The sequence below is a fragment of the Helianthus annuus genome, chromosome 3, assembly GCF_002127325.2.
Source record: "Helianthus annuus cultivar XRQ/B chromosome 3, HanXRQr2.0-SUNRISE, whole genome shotgun sequence".
In the NCBI taxonomy this organism is placed as follows: Eukaryota; Viridiplantae; Streptophyta; class Magnoliopsida; order Asterales; family Asteraceae; genus Helianthus; species Helianthus annuus.
Genome location: NC_035435.2, coordinates 4206608 through 4226959, shown reverse-complemented (window position 1 = coordinate 4226959; position 20352 = coordinate 4206608). Strand labels below are relative to the sequence as shown.

Here is a 20352-nt window from a genome sequence, read left to right as displayed (position 1 = left end):
TGAACGATTTTTTTCTCTAGCATGAAAAAAATGAATTTTTCAATAATTTCTTTAATAAGTTCCTGTAACTTAAAAAGGTTACAATGATACGAAAGTAGATAATAGAGTGAATTTCAAGTTTTGTCCTTTATCTTTAGGCCACTTTGCAAGTTTTGTCCTTTATGTTTAAATTTGACGAGTTTTGTCCTTTATGTTTAAAAATCAAGCACGTTTTGTCCTTTATGCTTGATTTTTAAGGACAAAACGTGCTTGATTTTTTAAACATAAAGGACAAAACGTGTTCGATTTTTAAACATAAAGGGTGAAACGTGCTTGATCTTTAAACATAAAGGACAAAACTCGTCAAATTTAAACATAAAGGACAAAACTTGCAAAGTGGCCTAAAGATAAAGGACAAAACTTGAAATTCACTCTAGATAATATTAGTTTAAATAACATAAAACACCCTAAAAGAGAAGAAAACAGAACCTGTAATAACACAATCATGCAAAGCAATGTTTTAACAATGAACATTGCTAGAAATGATGTGACAGCCTTTATAAAAAGTAATAATAACATTGGATAGCTAGGTAGCGTTCGTTTCATGGAATGGAATTAGGAAGTTTTTCTTTGTAAAATTGATCTTGGTTGGGGGAGGGAGGAATTTGAAATCCAATGAATTTCTTTAATCAATGAAATTTGTGACTATTTCAACATTCCATTCCATTCCTTCATTAGAGTGAAGGATTTCTAAGGAATGTTGAAATAGTCACAAATATTTCATTAGAGTGAAGGATTTCAAATTCCTCCCTCCCCTAACCAAGATCAATTTTACAAAGAAAAACTTCCTAATTCCATTCCATTTCATTCCATGAAACGAACGCTACCCTAGTGTTCAAAAAGCCCGTGGCTCGGGCTCGCTCAAAGTTCGCTAGAAAAAAGTTCAAAAAAGCTCGGTTTTAAACGAGCTGGCTCGGCTCGGTTTGAAAACAAGCCGAGCCAGAGCCAAGGTAGGTTCGATTCGTGGCTCGCTCAATAGTTGGCTCGTCAGCTCGCTCGTTTATTGCCTGATGGATAGCCGAGCTTAGGCTTATTTAAGTGATATTAAAGTGAACTCAAGCCGAGCTTTTAGCTCATATGTGGTTCTCAAAATAACTCAAGCCGAGCCTGAGCTTTGGGTTTTATTTGCGAGCCAAGCTCGAGCTTCATAAAACAAACTGAGCTTGAGCCTCGTCGGGCTCAGGCTCGGCTTCAGCCCGTTTACACCCCTAGTTTGGCTTATTTAAAACCCTGAAAGACTGCTAGATTAGAATGTAAAAGTAAACATGTAAATTACAATACCATGCCAAAATGCAGAATACAAATTTCACCACAAAAAGATAGAAAATATTCATCCAACTTCATAACCAGATAAAAAGCATTGTATAGTCAAACATCATAAAGGTCTAAAATTTCCATCAAAATAAACTACAAGACTATGCTGCTTGATGTGCATCAACCACCTTACTTCTCAGATGAATTCGGCCCCCTCTTCTTACCGAAACCAACAACTGCAAAATCAAACACAAAACGTACGTGAAAACCCGACCTAAGATATTTCATATTTATCTACTTAAGAATCCCAAAATACACTTGTCGTTATACACATTGCTTTAAATGTAACACATAATACAAAAAGCAGTTTTGTAACCGCCTACAGCAAACCATTGTGTACAAGTGCATTGTTCGATTCTCATATAATATTGGTTTAGGGCGTTCATTTCAAACCAAGAACTTGTTAAATACTGCAACAGCTGTAAAATGGAAAGGTAACCGTCTTATGTATCAAACTCAAAAGACTACGTACAAGTGCATTTTGAGAGCATCGCAATTCTCAACGTATTATTGGCTCTTAAATGAACTTGCCCCTAAGACCAGCTAAGCATACAAGCACTAATCAACTGATAATCAACTTTTCTAATATCAATTCTAATCCCTGTGTTTGGATACAACCAATGTTGTAAAACAAGGTCTCAGAGGCTGCCGAGGCGACTTTCTTCAACTCCGCCTAATTACTCAGAATCGATCAAACGCGGTCAACCTCAACCAAAATTGGATCTAGTAGGTAAACTCGGGCCGAGTTTGACTTTAAAATATAGAAAAACATAATTCATATGCCTATCATATTAAAGAATGAATATCATTTCTAAAGAAATGAACATCAATTTTTAAAATATTTTACTATCTAAACATGTATTTTTGTATTTATATCAGTGTTGTTAAAATCACGACTAGTCAGCGTTTACTCGCTAGTCGGCCAGTAACCGAGTAATTTTTCGTTAATCAGTCAATTAACCGCTAGTCGGCCTAGTCGGCCGACCAAAAAAATCGGCGATTCCGGCCAAATTCCTGCAAAAAACCTGTATATTCCAGCCAAAACTTCTAAAATCCGGCCAGTTTCCAACCAATACATATGAATTCTAGCAATTAATCTTGTATACTTAAAAAAATGAGTTGAGTAAGAGTTAAAACCTAGCTACTTAAAATATTTACCTATAAAAATATGTATATGTATACATAAAAATGAAAATTACATATAAAAAACCAGATCCGATTAGCCCCGATTAATCCCGAGTAGTCGCTAGTCCCAACCTCACCGGTCAACTAGCGACTAGCGAGTTCTCCAACCTTGATTTATATTTTGATATTCAGGTGTTTTGTTATCAATATTAGTGAACTTATGATATATAATTTCCCGAAAACTAAGTTTTTTATAATTTAACATGTCCAAATAATCTCAACTACCCGGTCGACCGATTAGGGAGCGCTTAACCACTTTTGCAACCATATTTAAGGATTAAAACAACAAACAATCTTACCACACAAAAACATAAACTTATAAAAAGTAAACAGTTGGGTTACCGGCGGTGACAAAACGGCGGTTGTATTGAATGCGCTTGTGAGCACGGCCACGTGGCTGCTTCTTCTTATCTTGCTTCGCCACCTTCGGTGTTTGCCCTCTCACCTTACCGGCACGTGCCAACGATCCGTGAACCTTTCCTGTATACAAAATCAAATAACAATGTTCATTTTCGACTCAAGATCCAATTTTTAGCAAAGGGTTACCATACATGTGAAGAAATTGAAGCTTACCCATCTTGAAGTTTGACGATCGGCTGGCTCTAGGGCAACTGGATCGAAAGATAACGGAGAATGTACTAGGGTTTGGGCGAAAACACTTGTATATAGTCGGCGTCGGTTAACTAACAGGCTGTTTGGGCCTTAGCTGATATTATGGGCCTTAGCTAATATTATGGGCCTTAGCTATTAATAATGGGTTTGGTTATTGACTTATGGGCTTGTCCAATGGTTAGAATACATTTAGAAACCATGGATATATTATACTAGTAGGGTGCCCACGCGATGTGGCGGGGGCGACACTTTAGAATACGGCACTTGTTTCTGGTAGTTTTCTTATTCGTATAATATTTATGATAATATTGTGGTGGATGTATGTCATTAGTGTTACACATATGTAAAGTTTGTTTTTTTTTTATAAAAAGTAATAATCAAAAGACAAAAAATATTGTTTTTTTATAAAAATTAATAATCAAAAGACAAAAAATAAAAGATAAGTTGTTATAATTGTAAAGTATGTTTATTTCATTGGTTAAATTATAAAGTATAATTATATTCATTAAAGTTCATAACTTTTTTTAAATATCAACATAGTACTCATCCAATAAACTTTAAGTTTAAAATTTTCATTTTTATAAAAATAAAAAATAGTATTTGACTCGTAAGTACGTTTTAGAGCTTTAGCTTAAATTGTTAAATTTAAGTTTTTTACATATATAAAAAAATTATATTTTTATAAATTTCAAGAACAGTGTTTATAAAAAAATTGGATGTTAAGAGCTTATATCTTTATTAACTTTATATCATACTAAGTTCAGATTTTTAGTTCTTAACTAATCTTATCTATATGAGTCTACTTTTAACTTATAATCCCTAAAAATATGCAACACAATCTACTATGTATCTAGTCAAGTTGGTAAAAATTTTTTTTTGAAACTGACTAATATTATCTAGAACAATATAGTTAAACTTATAATTCCTAAAAATTTGCAACACAATTTAGTATTTATCTAGTAAGATTGTAAATTTCTGGAGTATTTTATTTATATTACTTGTTACAAAAAATGTTTATAAAAGAATTATTTTTTTATAAAAACAAAATGTTTTGTTTATAAATAAAGTAAAAAATTGTTTTACACATGTGAAGTTTCATTTTTTTTAAAGATGATAATCAAATGACAAAAAATAAAAGATAAACTGTTATAGTTGTAAAGTAAGTTTATTTTGTTGGTTAAATGATAAAGTTTATAATTTATTCTTTAAATTTCATAACTTTTTTTAAATATCCACATGGTACTCATCCAATAAACTTTAAGTTTTAAATTTTTGTTTTTATAAAAATAAAAATAGTAGTTGACTCGTAAGTACGTTTTACACCTTTATCTTTAATTGTTAAATTTCGTTTTTATATATATATAAATTATATTTTTATAAAATTTTAAAAACAATTTTTGTAAAAAATAGTATGTTAAGAGTTTATATCTTTATTAACTTTAGAGTTAATTACATAGTTAGTCCCTGTGGTTTGTACAAAATAACATACTTATGTACTAATAGTTTAAAATCACCTTATAGGGTATTAACTTTTCATTTTGTAACGTTTGGAGGTATTAACTTCTAGGGTATTAAAATAGTTAGTCCTTGTGGTTTGCACAAAATAACATGTTTAGGTACTAACAGAATGTGATTTTAAGCCTACAAATAACGGTAATACCTTCAAACGTTACAAATTGAAAAGTTAATACCCTAGAATGTGATGCTAAATTATTAGTACCTAAGTATGTTACTTTGTGCAAACCACAGGGACTAACTATGTAATTAACTCTTAACTTTATGTAAGTTCAGTTTTTTGTTTAGCTTTAAAGTTTATTACTTTATTATTTTTAATTAAGAAATACAAATTATTAGATTAATATTCAAGAATAACTGCAATATTTATTTATTGCAACTTTAGGATATTAACTTATATGATGAGTATCATTACAAAACACTAAATATTGCGAGAACAAAAAGAACAACTCTAAATCACTAAATTTTGGGATTTAAGGTGGATATTTTTTTAAAAATTTTATATTTCTTACATTCATATGTGTATTACATATACATAAAAAAAACTATATATTTTTACCTACACATAGCCTACATACATGTAGGTAATTTAACCTACACATAACCTACCTATGTGTAGGTTATATAAAAACGGAAAATTTTCCATATTTTGTTATGAATTCTAGTGTGAGAAACAATAAATCTTACATTTGTAACATTTTCATTTACTTTTGAGGTTTTTACGATTGAAAAAATGAGTAATTTATTTTGTTCTGCGTGTTCTCGCAATACTTAGTGTTCTGCATAGAACCTTCCCCTTAACTTATATAAGTTTAGTGGACTTGTAAATTTAGCATACTAACTTTATTTTGAACTTTATTAATATGGTCAATAACCGCATTTATATTAACACCAAAAATAAAAGTTCAAATATAAAATAAATTTTATTCATACGTCTTGATCAAACATAACACTTGAAAATGAAAAAAAAAACATAAAAACACTCGATAGAATTCATATTATACTGCATGAAATCTGTTCCGCTTCCGAATTGACACTCGAGGTATTTTTAATCGGGTTTTCTGGTTTGTGATTGAATCGGCAATATCTTCTAATTCCTCTTTTTTGTCATTGTCCTAAGAATCGTCTAAATTTATAACCTCACTCCATTTCCATTCAGAGAGTCTCCTGGATCTCTTCCTTTGAGTCTCAAACTTTCGATCCTTAAAAATGACAAAAATTGAATAAAAAGTTAAAAAAGATTAAATAAACATTAAAATTACATCTTCACTAAATTCACGTTAAAGATTATACTTGTAGGGACTAAACATTGCACCATAAGAAATAATATCAACACTTTTATCACCATCATCCTGCAATAAAACTCACATGTAATAACATAACGAGCATGTTAATATGAAAGATATACGCAAAAAGAATACTTAAAAACCAGCAAAATAAATACCTTAGAAGCTTATTCGACAAATGGGTTGCTTAAATTGGCATGTTCATCATGCAACTGAATATGAAAAATCAAATAAGTTAACATTCACATAAAAGTAAATAAAAGAAAACAATTATTCACTGCTGCGATATAACAGAACTGGCCTTAGAATTTTGAATCTAGCATGCTTGGTTTTTCGCAACAATTGAATTTAGAACTGGATTCGTTTTTTAAATTTGTTTAGCAATAGATATAGAGGTGTCCTGCTATGTAGTTATAGTAGTAACTATAGAAGTGGATTAGAGTTCAATTTTAGATTTGACACCCCTTTATTTAGGAAGTTTGTTGTAGTTAGTTCTAAGATATATCTAAATATAAATATTAGGCAGTTTTAATAAAATAAAATGTGACACATAATATCTTCATTTTATGTTACGGTACTTTTTTTCTTTTTGTTTTTGTTTGCATAGATGGAGCCCATCTTTGTAGATTAGACGCATTAGATCACAAGTATTAATTACTTGTACATTAAAGCATTAGATCACAGTTTTAATAAACAAAACGGTAACATAAATATCGTCGAGAAGAAACTTACCCATAACGACGTTGGGATCATTTCTGGCATCACCCTGCCCCAACACAAACGCACGACCCCTCGCTTCATTGCCGTTGTTGTTCCCACCATTGTTGTTGTTGCCATTTCCCTGATTGTTGTTATTGTTGTTGTTGTTCTGGTTCCTGTTTAGCTGAGGGCAGTGCCTTTTGAAGTGCCCTTCTGCGCCGCAATGAAAACATCCTTTGTTGCCCTGTTGCTGATTCTGCTGTGCTTGAGGCTGCTGCTGATTCTGGTTCGCAGGTCGAGGGCTTCTACAATCTTTGGCCTCATGACCCATCTTGAGGCATCTTTGACAGCGACCCTTGTTACACTGGCCACTGTGGTGTCTGTTGCAGGTGTTACACTTTGGGAGGTTCCCTCGATATCCACCCTGCCTGTGGCTGCCTGAGGAGTGCTGACTGGGGCTCTGATAACTGTCAGTCTTTCGCTGCTGGACCTGTGACTGAACTGAAGCTGATCCCTTACTAGAATCCCCATCCCATTTTCTCTTGTTTTCACTGGGAGTAGCAAGTGTAGTAGCAGTGGTAACAGTAGCAGTAGCGCTGACACGTTTAGGCAGTCTGTTCTGATCCACTGCCTGATCTGTAATGCGATGAGCGAGGCGTTGAATAGCCTGGATGTTGTCAAGATTAGCCGATGTCACATGGCTCTGAATCTCTGGTGCTAATCTCTTGAGGTACAACTCGATGCGCTTGTATGGAGGGTCCACCATAGTTGGACACAGCACAGCCAACTCGTTCGACCTCTTGGTATAAGCCTCGATTTCCGACCCAGTCATTTTCAAATGATACAGCTCGTCTTCCAACTTATGAATATCTTCCCGAGTGCAGTATTCGCGTTTAATCAGTTCCTTGAAGTCATTCCAAGGGGTGGCGTTAGCAGCTGCCAACCCTAGGATCTGCACTTGTGCGTTCCACCAAGTTAACGCAATCCCCTCTAAGGTACCAGTGGCATACTTGACCCTGCGAGCCTCAGGGCATTCACACATCTCGAACACCGACTCGAGCTTTTCAAACCAGTGGAGGAGTCCAACCGCTCCCTCCGTGCCACTGAACGTGCTAGGACGACAATCCATGAAATTCTTGAAGGTACACACAGGTTGCTGAACGTGTTGACCTAATGTGTAAGAACAGAATGAGGTTAAACATAAGAGTTGATTAGGAACGTAGGATCTAAAGATCCTAGAACGAGTTAGGACTGCAGGGTATACCTCCTGCGTTTGCAGCCGCAAGTGCCGCAGCAACTTGTTCTTGAATGAGAGCCGCCAACTGGGCTTGAGTCATGTTCACACGTCCGGACATGATCTTCATAGTAAAGGTAAAATAAGTGAGAATGGTTCGCGAGTGGTGCGATGACAGAAGAGTGTAAGCACACAAGTGTGTTCAAGCAATAACAAGTAGTGAGCAATGTAATCTAAGCATACTGCGAGCAAAGTTCTATGCAATTCTAGCATGTAGGCAATAAACATAAACCTTATTACCTAGGATGGTGAGTCTTGCACGTGGAGCGAAGCGTCGTTGTGGATCGTTGAGAGCACTCGGGTTATAGTCTGGTTTTAATAAAAACGTTTTCCCATATTAAAACCAAGTTCTCTATAACCAATGGCTCTGATACCAATCTGTCACACCCCCAAAATCCATACGCGGAGTACCACCGCTTGGAGGCGTGACATGACCAGGATCAAGCCACCAATCATATCAAACATAGCATTTAATAATAAAGTAAATAATGTAATTCATCACGACATGATTGATGTTCAAAACCAAACTTTGTTTTAGTAGCGGAAGCATGTAAGTAAACCCAGCATAAATAATAATGTATAAAATGTCATAAGTGTTTAATTAAGCGTTCATGATCCATGCCCACAACGACCTGCTCCTCCCTGTGCAAGCTCCATATATCTAACGACCTGCAAGGCATGCAGCAGAGAGTCAACAACTAGTTGAGCGAGTTCACAGAAAGTAAATGCGTAATAGTATATTCGTTTGTAACATGTGGCTCTACTGGGCCGATAGTACGTTCTATTGGTGGGGGCTTCCCATGTTGTATAACCACTAGACTACTCGTAACCATAAGTGTTCTTCACAATCCGAGAACAGTAGTAAGTATAAGTTCACGTAGGTCTTACGTGAGTATCCTTCACAACCGAGGATAGTAATAAGTATAAGTATCCTTCACAACCGAGGATAGTAATACGTATAAGTATCCTTCACAACCGAGGATAGTAATATGTATAAGTATCATTCACAACCGAGGATAGTAATATGTATCAGTGTACGTTGATTGAACGTATGTGTCCTGCACAACCGAGGACGATGGTATGGTAGTATAGTAATAGTGTCAGTGCAAGTCTATTCAACCTTATTCCTTTAAACCCATTCCCAAGCCCCGGGAATCCCATGCCTTAGTAAGGGTGTGAACTCACCTTGGTTTGCTCGGTATGACTAGTTATATACTCCGACTCATTCAACCGTCCCTAATGTAGTTATCATAGAACAATCAGTTTGGTATGCACAATTTATTTGCACGTCTTGGCACACATGTCAGCACATAAAGTCACGTTTACACCTTTCAAGCTGATCACCCCTAATCAGTTTGTAAGTAATCAACTAGTCATGCTCATAACTTATCATTACAATGAGTTAATATGTTTCGTATATATATAGGAAAACAATATTAATAGGCACCCAACATGTAATCATACTCAAAAAGTTGCACCCTTAGCTTTTTCACATTGGATCGGCCCAGTGTGAAAGGGGTCGACCCATAACCTACGCAGCCCATAAAAAAAACCCAGCCAAGGGTATCCTTGGGTCCATGGTACACCCTATCTGCTTACAACTGAGCCCGTCTATATGCCTTAAACTATCCCTGCCCACTAACATGTATGCATATACATCACACTGATATTCTAGTCCACATATGTTTAAGTCTCGGCCCACTATCACATATAATAATACCAATCAATACATCACATATGATCCTGGTCAGATTTCAATATGGATAACTCAACATGTTACCACTAAGAATAAAAATAATAGTTAATGCACCAAGTCATCGATTATGTCAATATATGAATATTAATCCAACCCCATGCCCCCTGACAATTCTCATGCAATTATGAACAAATGAACAAAATGGCTGTTGAAGTAATCATTACCCAACATTGGCTGCACTTTCAAGATATCCCACATGTAATGTTATAGGATATTGGGCTAGCATAAACAAAGTAAATAATGATATTACTAACCTAGAGGTGAAGAGATATATTCGAGCACACTAACTTTAGGGGGGAAATCGTCTGCCGTCGCAACCAAGTGGAAGAAGTAGGGTTTTGTTTTGAAAACTATCTTATGAAGAAATATCACATTTGTAAATATAATAAAGGTTTGGGCGGTCGGGTCTATCCTGGCCGAACCGGGCTTGACATACATGGGCCGAGATAAAACACAAGAAACCAAGGGGTTATGGTCATATAATCGTGTAATATTTATCTATCTAATATATAACCTTTACACATAATTATTACCTGTGAATGAATATATATATATCCATATAATCTAAACGTTTATTTTTACTATGTAACAACACACAACTATTTACTCATAGAAATTTAGTGTAATCAGACAAGTTTAATAACACTTAAAGAACGTAGACACAAAGACGATGTATAGAAGGACATGAATAATAGCCATACAATTCGAGCGCCACGAGATTAGACAAAGCTAACCTTGAAAGTTCGAGTTGTCACATCATCCCCAACTTGAAAGAAATTTCGTCCCGAAATTTAGCATGCGGTTACTGAGGAAGCTAGTTATGTTGCGTTGTTTCCTGGTTTTCCTGGGGTGTCACATCCTCCCCCCCGTTGATCTGGAATTTCGTCCCGAAATTCCGCAGTAGTAGCTTCAGCCTCAGTAGTGGTTGCATTGGTTTCGAATAACTGGGGGTACTTTTCTGTCATCTGGTCTTCGCGTTCCCAGGTGTACTCTGGGCCGCGGCGTGAGTTCCAACGAACTCGGACAAGAGGGATTCTCTTGTGTTTGAGGACCTTCACATCCCGGTCCGTGATTTCAACAGGTTCCTCGACGAACTACAACCGCTCGTCGATAGTGAGCTCCTTCAAGGGAACTATGAGGGTTTCATCTGAAAGGCACTTCTTCAGATTCGATACGTGAAAAACATTGTGAACTGCACCGAGTTCAGCTGGTAAGTTCAGTTTGTAGGCTACTTTGCCGATCTTTTCAATGATCTCGAACGGTCCGACATACCGCGGATTGAGTTTGCCCCGCTTGCCAAAGCGAACTACACCCTTCCAGGGTGAGACTTTAAGTAATACCCGGTCCCCGACCTGAAATTCTAATGGCTTTCTACGCTTATCCGCGTAGGCTTTCTGACGGTCGCGTGCTGCCGCCATGCGTTGCCTTATTTGTGCAATCTTTTCCGTGGCGTCCACTACAATTTCTGGACCCGTAATCTGACTATCTCCCACCTCTGCCCAACAGAGAGGTGACCGGCATTTACGTCCGTACAATGCCTCGAATGGAGCGGCTTGTATGCTGGTGTGATAACTGTTATTGTAAGAAAACTCCACCAAAGGGAGGTGCTTTTCCCAGCCGTTGCCGAAATCAATGACACATGCTCGAAGCATGTCTTCCAGAGTTTGGATCGTGCGCTCAGACTGCCCATCCGTCTGAGGATGATACGTTGTGCCCATATCTACCCGTGAGCCAAAAGATTTATGCATTGCTTGCCAAAGTTCTGATGTGAATCGTGCATCCCGATCCGAAATGATAGAGGTGGGCACCCCGTGCCTCGAGACAACTTCTTTAAGATATACGTCTGCGAGAGTGGAGAACTTATCCGTTTCCTTTATAGCCAGGAAGTGTGCAGACTTTGTGAGTCGATCCACGATCACCCATATAGTGTCATTTCCCCGCTGGGATCTGGGTAGGCTCGTAACAAAATCCATGGAAATTTCTTCCCATTTCCATTGGGGTATCTTAGGTTGCTGAAGTAGGCCCGCTGGTTTCTGATACTCAACCTTGACTCTCGCACAGGTCAAGCACTTGCCGACATAGGTCGCGATAAGAGCTTTCATACTTGGCCACCAGTATGTTGTTTTGATATCGTGGTACATTTTATCCGACCCTGGATGTACCGAGTAGCGAGACTTGTGTGCTTCATCCATCACAAGCTCTCGTAAACCGCCATAAAGTGGGACCCAAATACGCCCCGCTACATAGTAGGCGCCGTCTTCCTTCTGTTCTAACCGTTGTCGTGAGCCGCGTAAGGCTTCAGCCTTGACGTTTTCGGGCTTCAGTGCTTCTATCTGAGCAGCTCGTATCTGTGCAGGAAGACTAGACTGGATGGTAAGCTGTAGCGCTTGCACACGCTTAGGTAGGGTGTCATTTCGACTGAGGGCGTCAGCCACAACATTGGCTTTGCCTGGATGGTACTTGATAGCGCATTCGTAATCATTAAGTAACTCAACCCATCGTCGTTAACGCATGTTCAATTCCTTCTGCTTGAAGATATGCTCGAGACTCCTGTGATCGGTGTAAATAGTGCACTTGGTACCGTACAGGTAGTGTCGCCATATCTTAAGCGTGAAAACAACAGCTCCCAGCTCTAAATCGTGCGTCGTGTAGTTCCGTTCATGAACCTTGAGTTGACGAGGAGCGTAGGCAATAACTTTATCCCGTTGCATCAATACACAACCAAGCCCCTGTATCGATGCGTCACAATAGACCACAAAATCGTCCGTGCCCTCTGGCAATGAGAGGATAGGTGCGCTGCAAAGTCTATCCTTTAAGCATTGAAAAGCGGTTTCCTGGGAATCTCCCCAACGGTAGGTGACACCCTTCTGTGTCAGTAGTGTAAGCGGCTGAGCGATCTTTGAAAAGTCTTTGATGAACCGTCGATAATAACCCGCCAAACCCAAGAATTGGCGTATTTCTGTTGGTGTACGCGGTGCTGGCCAATTCCTGATCGAATCTACCTTGGATGGATCGACATGGATCCCATCCCTGTTCACTACATGGCCTAAGAAATGGACTTCACGAAGCCAGAAGTCACACTTAGAAAATTTTGCGTACAGTTGTTCCTTTCGAAGAAGTTCCAAAATCAGACGCAGGTGCTGCTCGTGTTCCTCCTGACTCTTGGAGTAGATCAGGATGTCGTCGATAAAGACGATGACGAATTTGTCTAAGTAGGGTTCGCATACTCTGTTCATTAGATCCATAAATACGGCAGGCGCGTTCGTAAGCCCAAATGGCATAACAAGAAACTCGTAATGGCCGTAGCGAGTTCTGAATGCTGTCTTAGAGACGTCCTCATCCCGGACTCTCAGCTGATGATACCCTGACCTCAAATCAATCTTGGAATAGTAGCTCGACCCTTGCAACTGGTCGAAGTATACGAGGAAGAGGATAGCGGTTCTTCACTGTAACCTTGTTCAGTTCGCGATAATCAATGCACATTCTGAAAGTGCCATCCTTCTTTTTCACGAATAGTACTGGAGCTCCCCAAGGCGAAGAGCTTGGACGAATGAAACCCTTATCCAAGAGCTCTTGTATTTGCTTAGACAGTTCTTCCAATTCCGTTGGAGCCAAACGATACGGTGCGCGAGCTATAGGTGCTGCTCCTCGGACTAGCTCGACTTGGAATTCGACTTGACGATGAGGCGGTAGACCTGGTAAATCTTCAGGAAATACTTGAGGAAATTCGCGTACAACTGGGATATCCTCTATTCTTTTCTCCTTTGTCGATGCATCAGTAACTAGTGCCAAGATAGCCGTATGACCCTTTCGTAAACATTCCTGAGCCTTTAAGAAAGAGATGATGCCAACCACAGCACCACTCTTGTCGCCTTGAACTTCGAGAGGTTCCTTTCCCGTACGGGGAATACGAATGATCTTCTCCTTGCATAGGATCTCCGCCTGCTGCTTGGATAACCAATCCATGCCGATGACGATGTCGAAACTACCCAGAACTATTGGAATAAGGTCAATCGAGAAGGTCTGACCCGCTAGAACGATGTTACAACCCTTGACTACATGCGTGGCTTCTACACTTTTACCATTTGCTAGTTCTACTACATGTTTGGTGTTTAGGGGTGTTGGTGTACGTTTTAACAATTTACTCATTTTCAAAGACATATAACTCGTATACGCACCCGAATCAAACAAAACGGTAACATAAATATCGTCGAGAAGAAACTTACCCATAACGACGTTGGGATCATTTCTGGCATCACCCTGCCCCAACACAAACGCACGACCCCTCGCTTCATTGCCGTTGTTGTTCCCACCATTGTTGTTGTTGCCATTTCCCTGATTGTTGTTATTGTTGTTGTTGTTCTGGTTCCTGTTTAGCTGAGGGCAGTGCCTTTTGAAGTGCCCTTCTGCGCCGCAATGAAAACATCCTTTGTTGCCCTGTTGCTGATTCTGCTGTGCTTGAGGCTGCTGCTGATTCTGGTTCGCAGGTCGAGGGCTTCTACAATCTTTGGCCTCATGACCCATCTTGAGGCATCTTTGACAGCGACCCTTGTTACACTGGCCACTGTGGTGTCTGTTGCAGGTGTTACACTTTGGGAGGTTCCCTCGATATCCACCCTGCCTGTGGCTGCCTGAGGAGTGCTGACTGGGGCTCTAATAACTGTCAGTCTTTCGCTGCTGGACCTGTGACTGAACTGAAGCTGATCCCTTACTAGAATCCCCATCCCATTTTCTCTTGTTTTCACTGGGAGTAGCAAGTGTAGTAGCAGTGGTAGCAGTAGCAGTAGCGCTGACACGTTTAGGCAGTCTGTTCTGATCCACTGCCTGATCTGTAATGCGATGAGCGAGGCGTTGAATAGCCTGGATGTTGTCAAGATTAGCCGATGTCACATGGCTCTGAATCTCTGGTGCTAATCCCTTGAGGTACAACTCGATGCGCTTGTATGGAGGGTCCACCATAGTTGGACACAGCACAGCCAACTCGTTCGACCTCTTGGTATAAGCCTCGATTTCCGACCCAGTCATTTTCAAATGATACAGCTCGTCTTCCAACTTATGAATATCTTCCCGAGTGCAGTATTCGCGTTTAATCAGTTCCTTGAAGTCATTCCAAGGGGTGGCGTTAGCAGCTGCCAACCCTAGGATCTGCACTTGTGCGTTCCACCAAGTTAACGCAATCCCCTCTAAGGTACCAGTGGCATACTTGACCCTGCGAGCCTCAGGGCATTCACACATCTCGAACACCGACTCGAGCTTTTCAAACCAGTGGAGGAGTCCAACCGCTCCCTCCGTGCCACTGAACGTGCTAGGACGACAATCCATGAAATTCTTGAAGGTACACACAGGTTGCTGAACGTGTTGACCTAATGTGTAAGAACAGAATGAGGTTAAACATAAGAGTTGATTAGGAACGTAGGATCTAAAGATCCTAGAACGAGTTACGACTGCAGGGTATACCTCCTGCGTTTGCAGCCGCAAGTGCCGCAGCAACTTGTTCTTGAATGAGAGCCGCCAACTGGGCTTGAGTCATGTTCACACGTCCGGACATGATCTTCATAGTAAAGGTAAAATAAGTGAGAATGGTTCGCGAGTGGTGCGATGACAGAAGAGTGTAAGCACACAAGTGTGTTCAAGCAATAACAAGTAGTGAGCAATGTAATCTAAGCATACTGCGAGCAAAGTTCTATGCAATTCTAGCATGTAGGCAATAAACAAAAACCTTATTACCTAGGATGGTGAGTCTTGCACGTGGAGCGAAGCGTCGTTGTGGATCGTTGAGAGCACTCGGGTTATAGTCTGGTTTTAATAAAAACGTTTTCCCATATTAAAACCAAGTTCTCTATAACCAATGGCTCTGATATCAATCTGTCACACCCCCAAAATCCATACGCGGAGTACCACCGCTTGGAGGCGTGACATGACCAGGATCAAGCCACCAATCATATCAAACATAGCATTTAATAATAAAGTAAATAATGTAATTCATCACGACATGATTGATGTTCAAAACCAAACTTTGTTTTAGTAGCGGAAGCATGTAAGTAAACCCAACATAAATAATAATGTATAAAATGTCATAAGTGTTTAATTAAGCATTCATGATCCATGCCCACAACGACCTGCTCCTCCCTGTGCAAGCTCCATATATCTAACGATCTGCAAGGCATGCAGCAGAGAGTCAACAACTAGTTGAGCGAGTTCACAGAAAGTAAATGCGTAATAGTATATTCGTTTGTAACATGTGGCTCTACTGGGCCGATAGTACGTTCTATTGGTGGGGGCTTCCCATGTTGTATAACCACTAGACTACTCGTAACCATAAGTGTTCTTCACAATCCGAGAACAGTAGTAAGTATAAGTTCACGTAGGTCTTACGTGAGTATCCTTCACAACCGAGGATAGTAATAAGTATAAGTATCCTTCACAACCGAGGATAGTAATACGTATAAGTATCCTTCACAACCGAGGATAGTAATATGTATAAGTATCATTCACAACCGAGGATAGTAATATGTATCAGTGTACGTTGATTGAACGTATGTGTCCTGCACAACCGAGGACGATGGTATGGTAGTATAGTAATAGTGTCAGTGCAAGTCTATTCAACCTTATTCCTTTAAACCCATTCCCAAGCCCCGGGAATCCCATGCCTTAGTAAGGGTGTGAACTCACCTTGGTTTGCTCGGTATGACTAGTTATATACTCCGACTCAATCAACCGTCCCTAATGTAGTTATCATAGAACAATCAGTTTGGTATGCACAATTTATTTGCACGTCTTGGCACACATGTCAGCACATAAAGTCACGTTTACACCTTTCAAGCTGATCACCCCTAATCAGTTTGTAAGTAATCAACTAGTCATGCTCATAACTTATCATTACAATGAGTTAATATGTTTCGTATATATATAGGAAAACAATATTAATAGGCACCCAACATGTAATCATACTCAAAAAGTTGCACCCTTAGCTTTTTCACATTGGATCGGCCCAGTGTGAAAGGGGTCGACCCATAACCTGCGCAGCCCATAAAAAAAACCCAGCCAAGGGTATCCTTGGGTCCATGGTACACCCTATCTGCTTACAACTGAGCCCGTCTATATGCATTAAACTATCCCTGCCCACTAACATGTATGCATATACATCACACTGATATTCTAGTCCACATATGTTTAAGTCTCGGCCCACTATCACATATAATAATACCAATCAATACATCACATATGATCCTGGTCAGATTTCAATATGGATAACTCAACATGTTACCACTAAGAATAAAAATAATAGTTAATGCACCAAGTCATCGATTATGTCAATATATGAATATTAATCCAACCCCATGCCCCCTGACAATTCTCATGCAATTATGAACAAATGAACAAAATGGCTGTTGAAGTAATCATTACCCAACATTGGCTGCACTTTCAAGATATCCCACATGTAATGTTATAGGATATTGGGCTAGCATAAACAAAGTAAATAATGATATTACTAACCTAGAGGTGAAGAGATATATTCGAGCACACTAACTTTAGGGGGGGAAATCGTCTGCCGTCGCAACCAAGTGGAAGAAGTAGGGTTTTGTTTTGAAAACTATCTTATGAAGAAATATCACATTTGTAAATATAATAAAGGTTTGGGCGGTCGGGTCTATCCTGGCCGAACCGGGCTTGACATACATGGGCCGAGATAAAACACAAGAAACCAAGGGGTTATGGTCATATAATCGTGTAATATTTATCTATCTAATATATAACCTTTACACATAATTATTACCTGTGAATGAATATATATATATCCATATAATCTAAACGTTTATTTTTACTATGTAACAACACACAACTATTTACTCATAGAAATTTAGTGTAATCAGACAAGTTTAATAACACTTAAAGAACGTAGACACAAAGACGATGTATAGAAGGACATGAATAATAGCCATACAATTCGAGCGCCACGAGATTAGACAAAGCTAACCTTGAAAGTTCGAGTTGTCACATCATCCCCAACTTGAAAGAAATTTCGTCCCGAAATTTAGCATGCGGTTACTGAGGAAGCTAGTTATGTTGCGTTGTTTCCTGGTTTTCCTGGGGTGTCACATCCTCCCCCCCGTTGATCTGGAATTTCGTCCCGAAATTCCGCAGTAGTAGCTTCAGCCTCAGTAGTGGTTGCATTGGTTTCGAATAACTGGGGGTACTTTTCTGTCATCTGGTCTTCGCGTTCCCAGGTGTACTCTGGGCCGCGGCGTGAGTTCCAACGAACTCGGACAAGAGGGATTCTCTTGTGTTTGAGGACCTTCACATCCCGGTCCGTGATTTCAACAGGTTCCTCGACGAACTGCAACCGCTCGTCGATAGTGAGCTCCTTCAAGGGAACTATGAGGGTTTCATCTGAAAGGCACTTCTTCAGATTCGATACGTGAAAAACATTGTGAACTGCACCGAGTTCAGCTGGTAAGTTCAGTTTGTAGGCTACTTTGCCGATCTTTTCAATGATCTCGAACGGTCCGACATACCGCGGATTGAGTTTGCCCCGCTTGCCAAAGCGAACTACACCCTTCCAGGGTGAGACTTTAAGTAATACCCGGTCCCCGACCTGAAATTCTAATGGCTTTCTACGCTTATCCGCGTAGGCTTTCTGACGGTCGCGTGCTGCCGCCATGCGTTGCCTTATTTGTGCAATCTTTTCCGTGGCGTCCACTACAATTTCTGGACCCGTAATCTGACTATCTCCCACCTCTGCCCAACAGAGAGGTGACCGGCATTTACGTCCGTACAATGCCTTGAATGGAGCGGCTTGTATGCTGGTGTGATAACTGTTATTGTAAGAAAACTCCACCAAAGGGAGGTGCTTTTCCCAGCCGTTGCCGAAATCAATGACACATGCTCGAAGCATGTCTTCCAGAGTTTGGATCGTGCGCTCAGACTGCCCATCCGTCTGAGGATGATACGTTGTGCCCATATCTACCCGTGAGCCAAAAGATTTATGCATTGCTTGCCAAAGTTCTGATGTGAATCGTGCATCCCGATCCGAAATGATAGAGGTGGGCACCCCGTGCCTCGAGACAACTTCTTTAAGATATACGTCTGCGAGAGTGGAGAACTTATCCGTTTCCTTTATAGCCAGGAAGTGTGCAGACTTTGTGAGTCGATCCACGATCACCCATATAGTGTCATTTCCCCGCTGGGATCTGGGTAGGCTCGTAACAAAATCCATGGAAATTTCTTCCCATTTCCATTGGGGTATCTTAGGTTGCTGAAGTAGGCCCGCTGGTTTCTGATACTCAACCTTGACTCTCGCACAGGTCAAGCACTTGCCGACATAGGTCGCGATAAGAGCTTTCATACTTGGCCACCAGTATGTTGTTTTGATATCGTGGTACATTTTATCCGACCCTGGATGTACCGAGTAGCGAGACTTGTGTGCTTCATCCATCACAAGCTCTCGTAAACCGCCATAAAGTGGGACCCAAATACGCCCCGCTACATAGTAGGCGCCGTCTTCCTTCTGTTCTAACCGTTGTCGTGAGCCGCGTAAGGCTTCAGCCTTGACGTTTTCGGGCTTCAGTGCTTCTATCTGAGCAGCTCGTATCTGTGCAGGAAGACTAGACTGGATGGTAAGCTGTAGCGCTTGCACACGCTTAGGTAGGGTGTCATTTCGACTGAGGGCGTCAGCCACAACATTGGCTTTGCCTGGATGGTACTTGATAGCGCATTCGTAATCATTAAGTAACTCAACCCATCGTCGTTAACGCATGTTCAATTCCTTCTGCTTGAAGATATGCTCGAGACTCCTGTGATCGGTGTAAATAGTGCACTTGGTACCGTACAGGTAGTGTCGCCATATCTTAAGCGTGAAAACAACAGCTCCCAGCTCTAAATCGTGCGTCGTGTAGTTCCGTTCATGAACCTTGAGTTGACGAGGAGCGTAGGCAATAACTTTATCCCGTTGCATCAATACACAACCAAGCCCCTGTATCGATGCGTCACAATAGACCACAAAATCGTCCGTGCCCTCTGGCAATGAGAGGATAGGTGCGCTGCAAAGTCTATCCTTTAAGCATTGAAAAGCGGTTTCCTGGGAATCTCCCCAACGGTAGGTGACACCCTTCTGTGTCAGTAGTGTAAGCGGCTGAGCGATCTTTGAAAAGTCTTTGATGAACCGTCGATAATAACCCGCCAAACCCAAGAATTGGCGTATTTCTGTTGGTGTACGCGGTGCTGGCCAATTCCTGATCGAATCTACCTTGGATGGATCGACATGGATCCCATCCCTGTTCACTACATGGCCTAAGAAATGGACTTCACGAAGCCAGAAGTCACACTTAGAAAATTTTGCGTACAGTTGTTCCTTTCGAAGAAGTTCCAAAATCAGACGCAGGTGCTGCTCGTGTTCCTCCTGACTCTTGGAGTAGATCAGGATGTCGTCGATAAAGACGATGACGAATTTGTCTAAGTAGGGTTCGCATACTCTGTTCATTAGATCCATAAATACGGCAGGCGCGTTCGTAAGCCCAAATGGCATAACAAGAAACTCGTAATGGCCGTAGCGAGTTCTGAATGCTGTCTTAGAGACGTCCTCATCCCGGACTCTCAGCTGATGATACCCTGACCTCAAATCAATCTTGGAATAGTAGCTCGACCCTTGCAAC

General features: G+C 40.3%; 1 protein-coding gene across 1 annotated transcript; it reads right to left on the bottom strand.

Moving 5' to 3' along the window:
- Positions 1 to 1309: 1309 nt before the first annotated feature.
- Positions 1310 to 3254, bottom strand: LOC118490109 (40S ribosomal protein S30). The gene is made up of 3 exons (XM_035987331.1): positions 3112 to 3254; positions 2881 to 3018; positions 1310 to 1529 (listed from the first exon to the last, which is right to left on the bottom strand). Exons 1-3 carry the CDS (start codon positions 3113 to 3115, stop codon positions 1483 to 1485), a joined length of 189 nt encoding a protein of 62 aa, XP_035843224.1. The 5' UTR covers positions 3116 to 3254; the 3' UTR covers positions 1310 to 1482.
- Between the last annotated feature and the right edge of the window lie 17098 nt (positions 3255 to 20352).

Bases quoted from the DNA above. Each gene is read 5' to 3' on its own strand.
- LOC118490109 (XM_035987331.1), bottom strand. The intron at 1,530-2,880 runs GTAACCCAACTG...TTGATTTTGCAG, and splicing joins CCGCCGTTTTGTCACCGCCG to TTGTTGGTTTCGGTAAGAAG.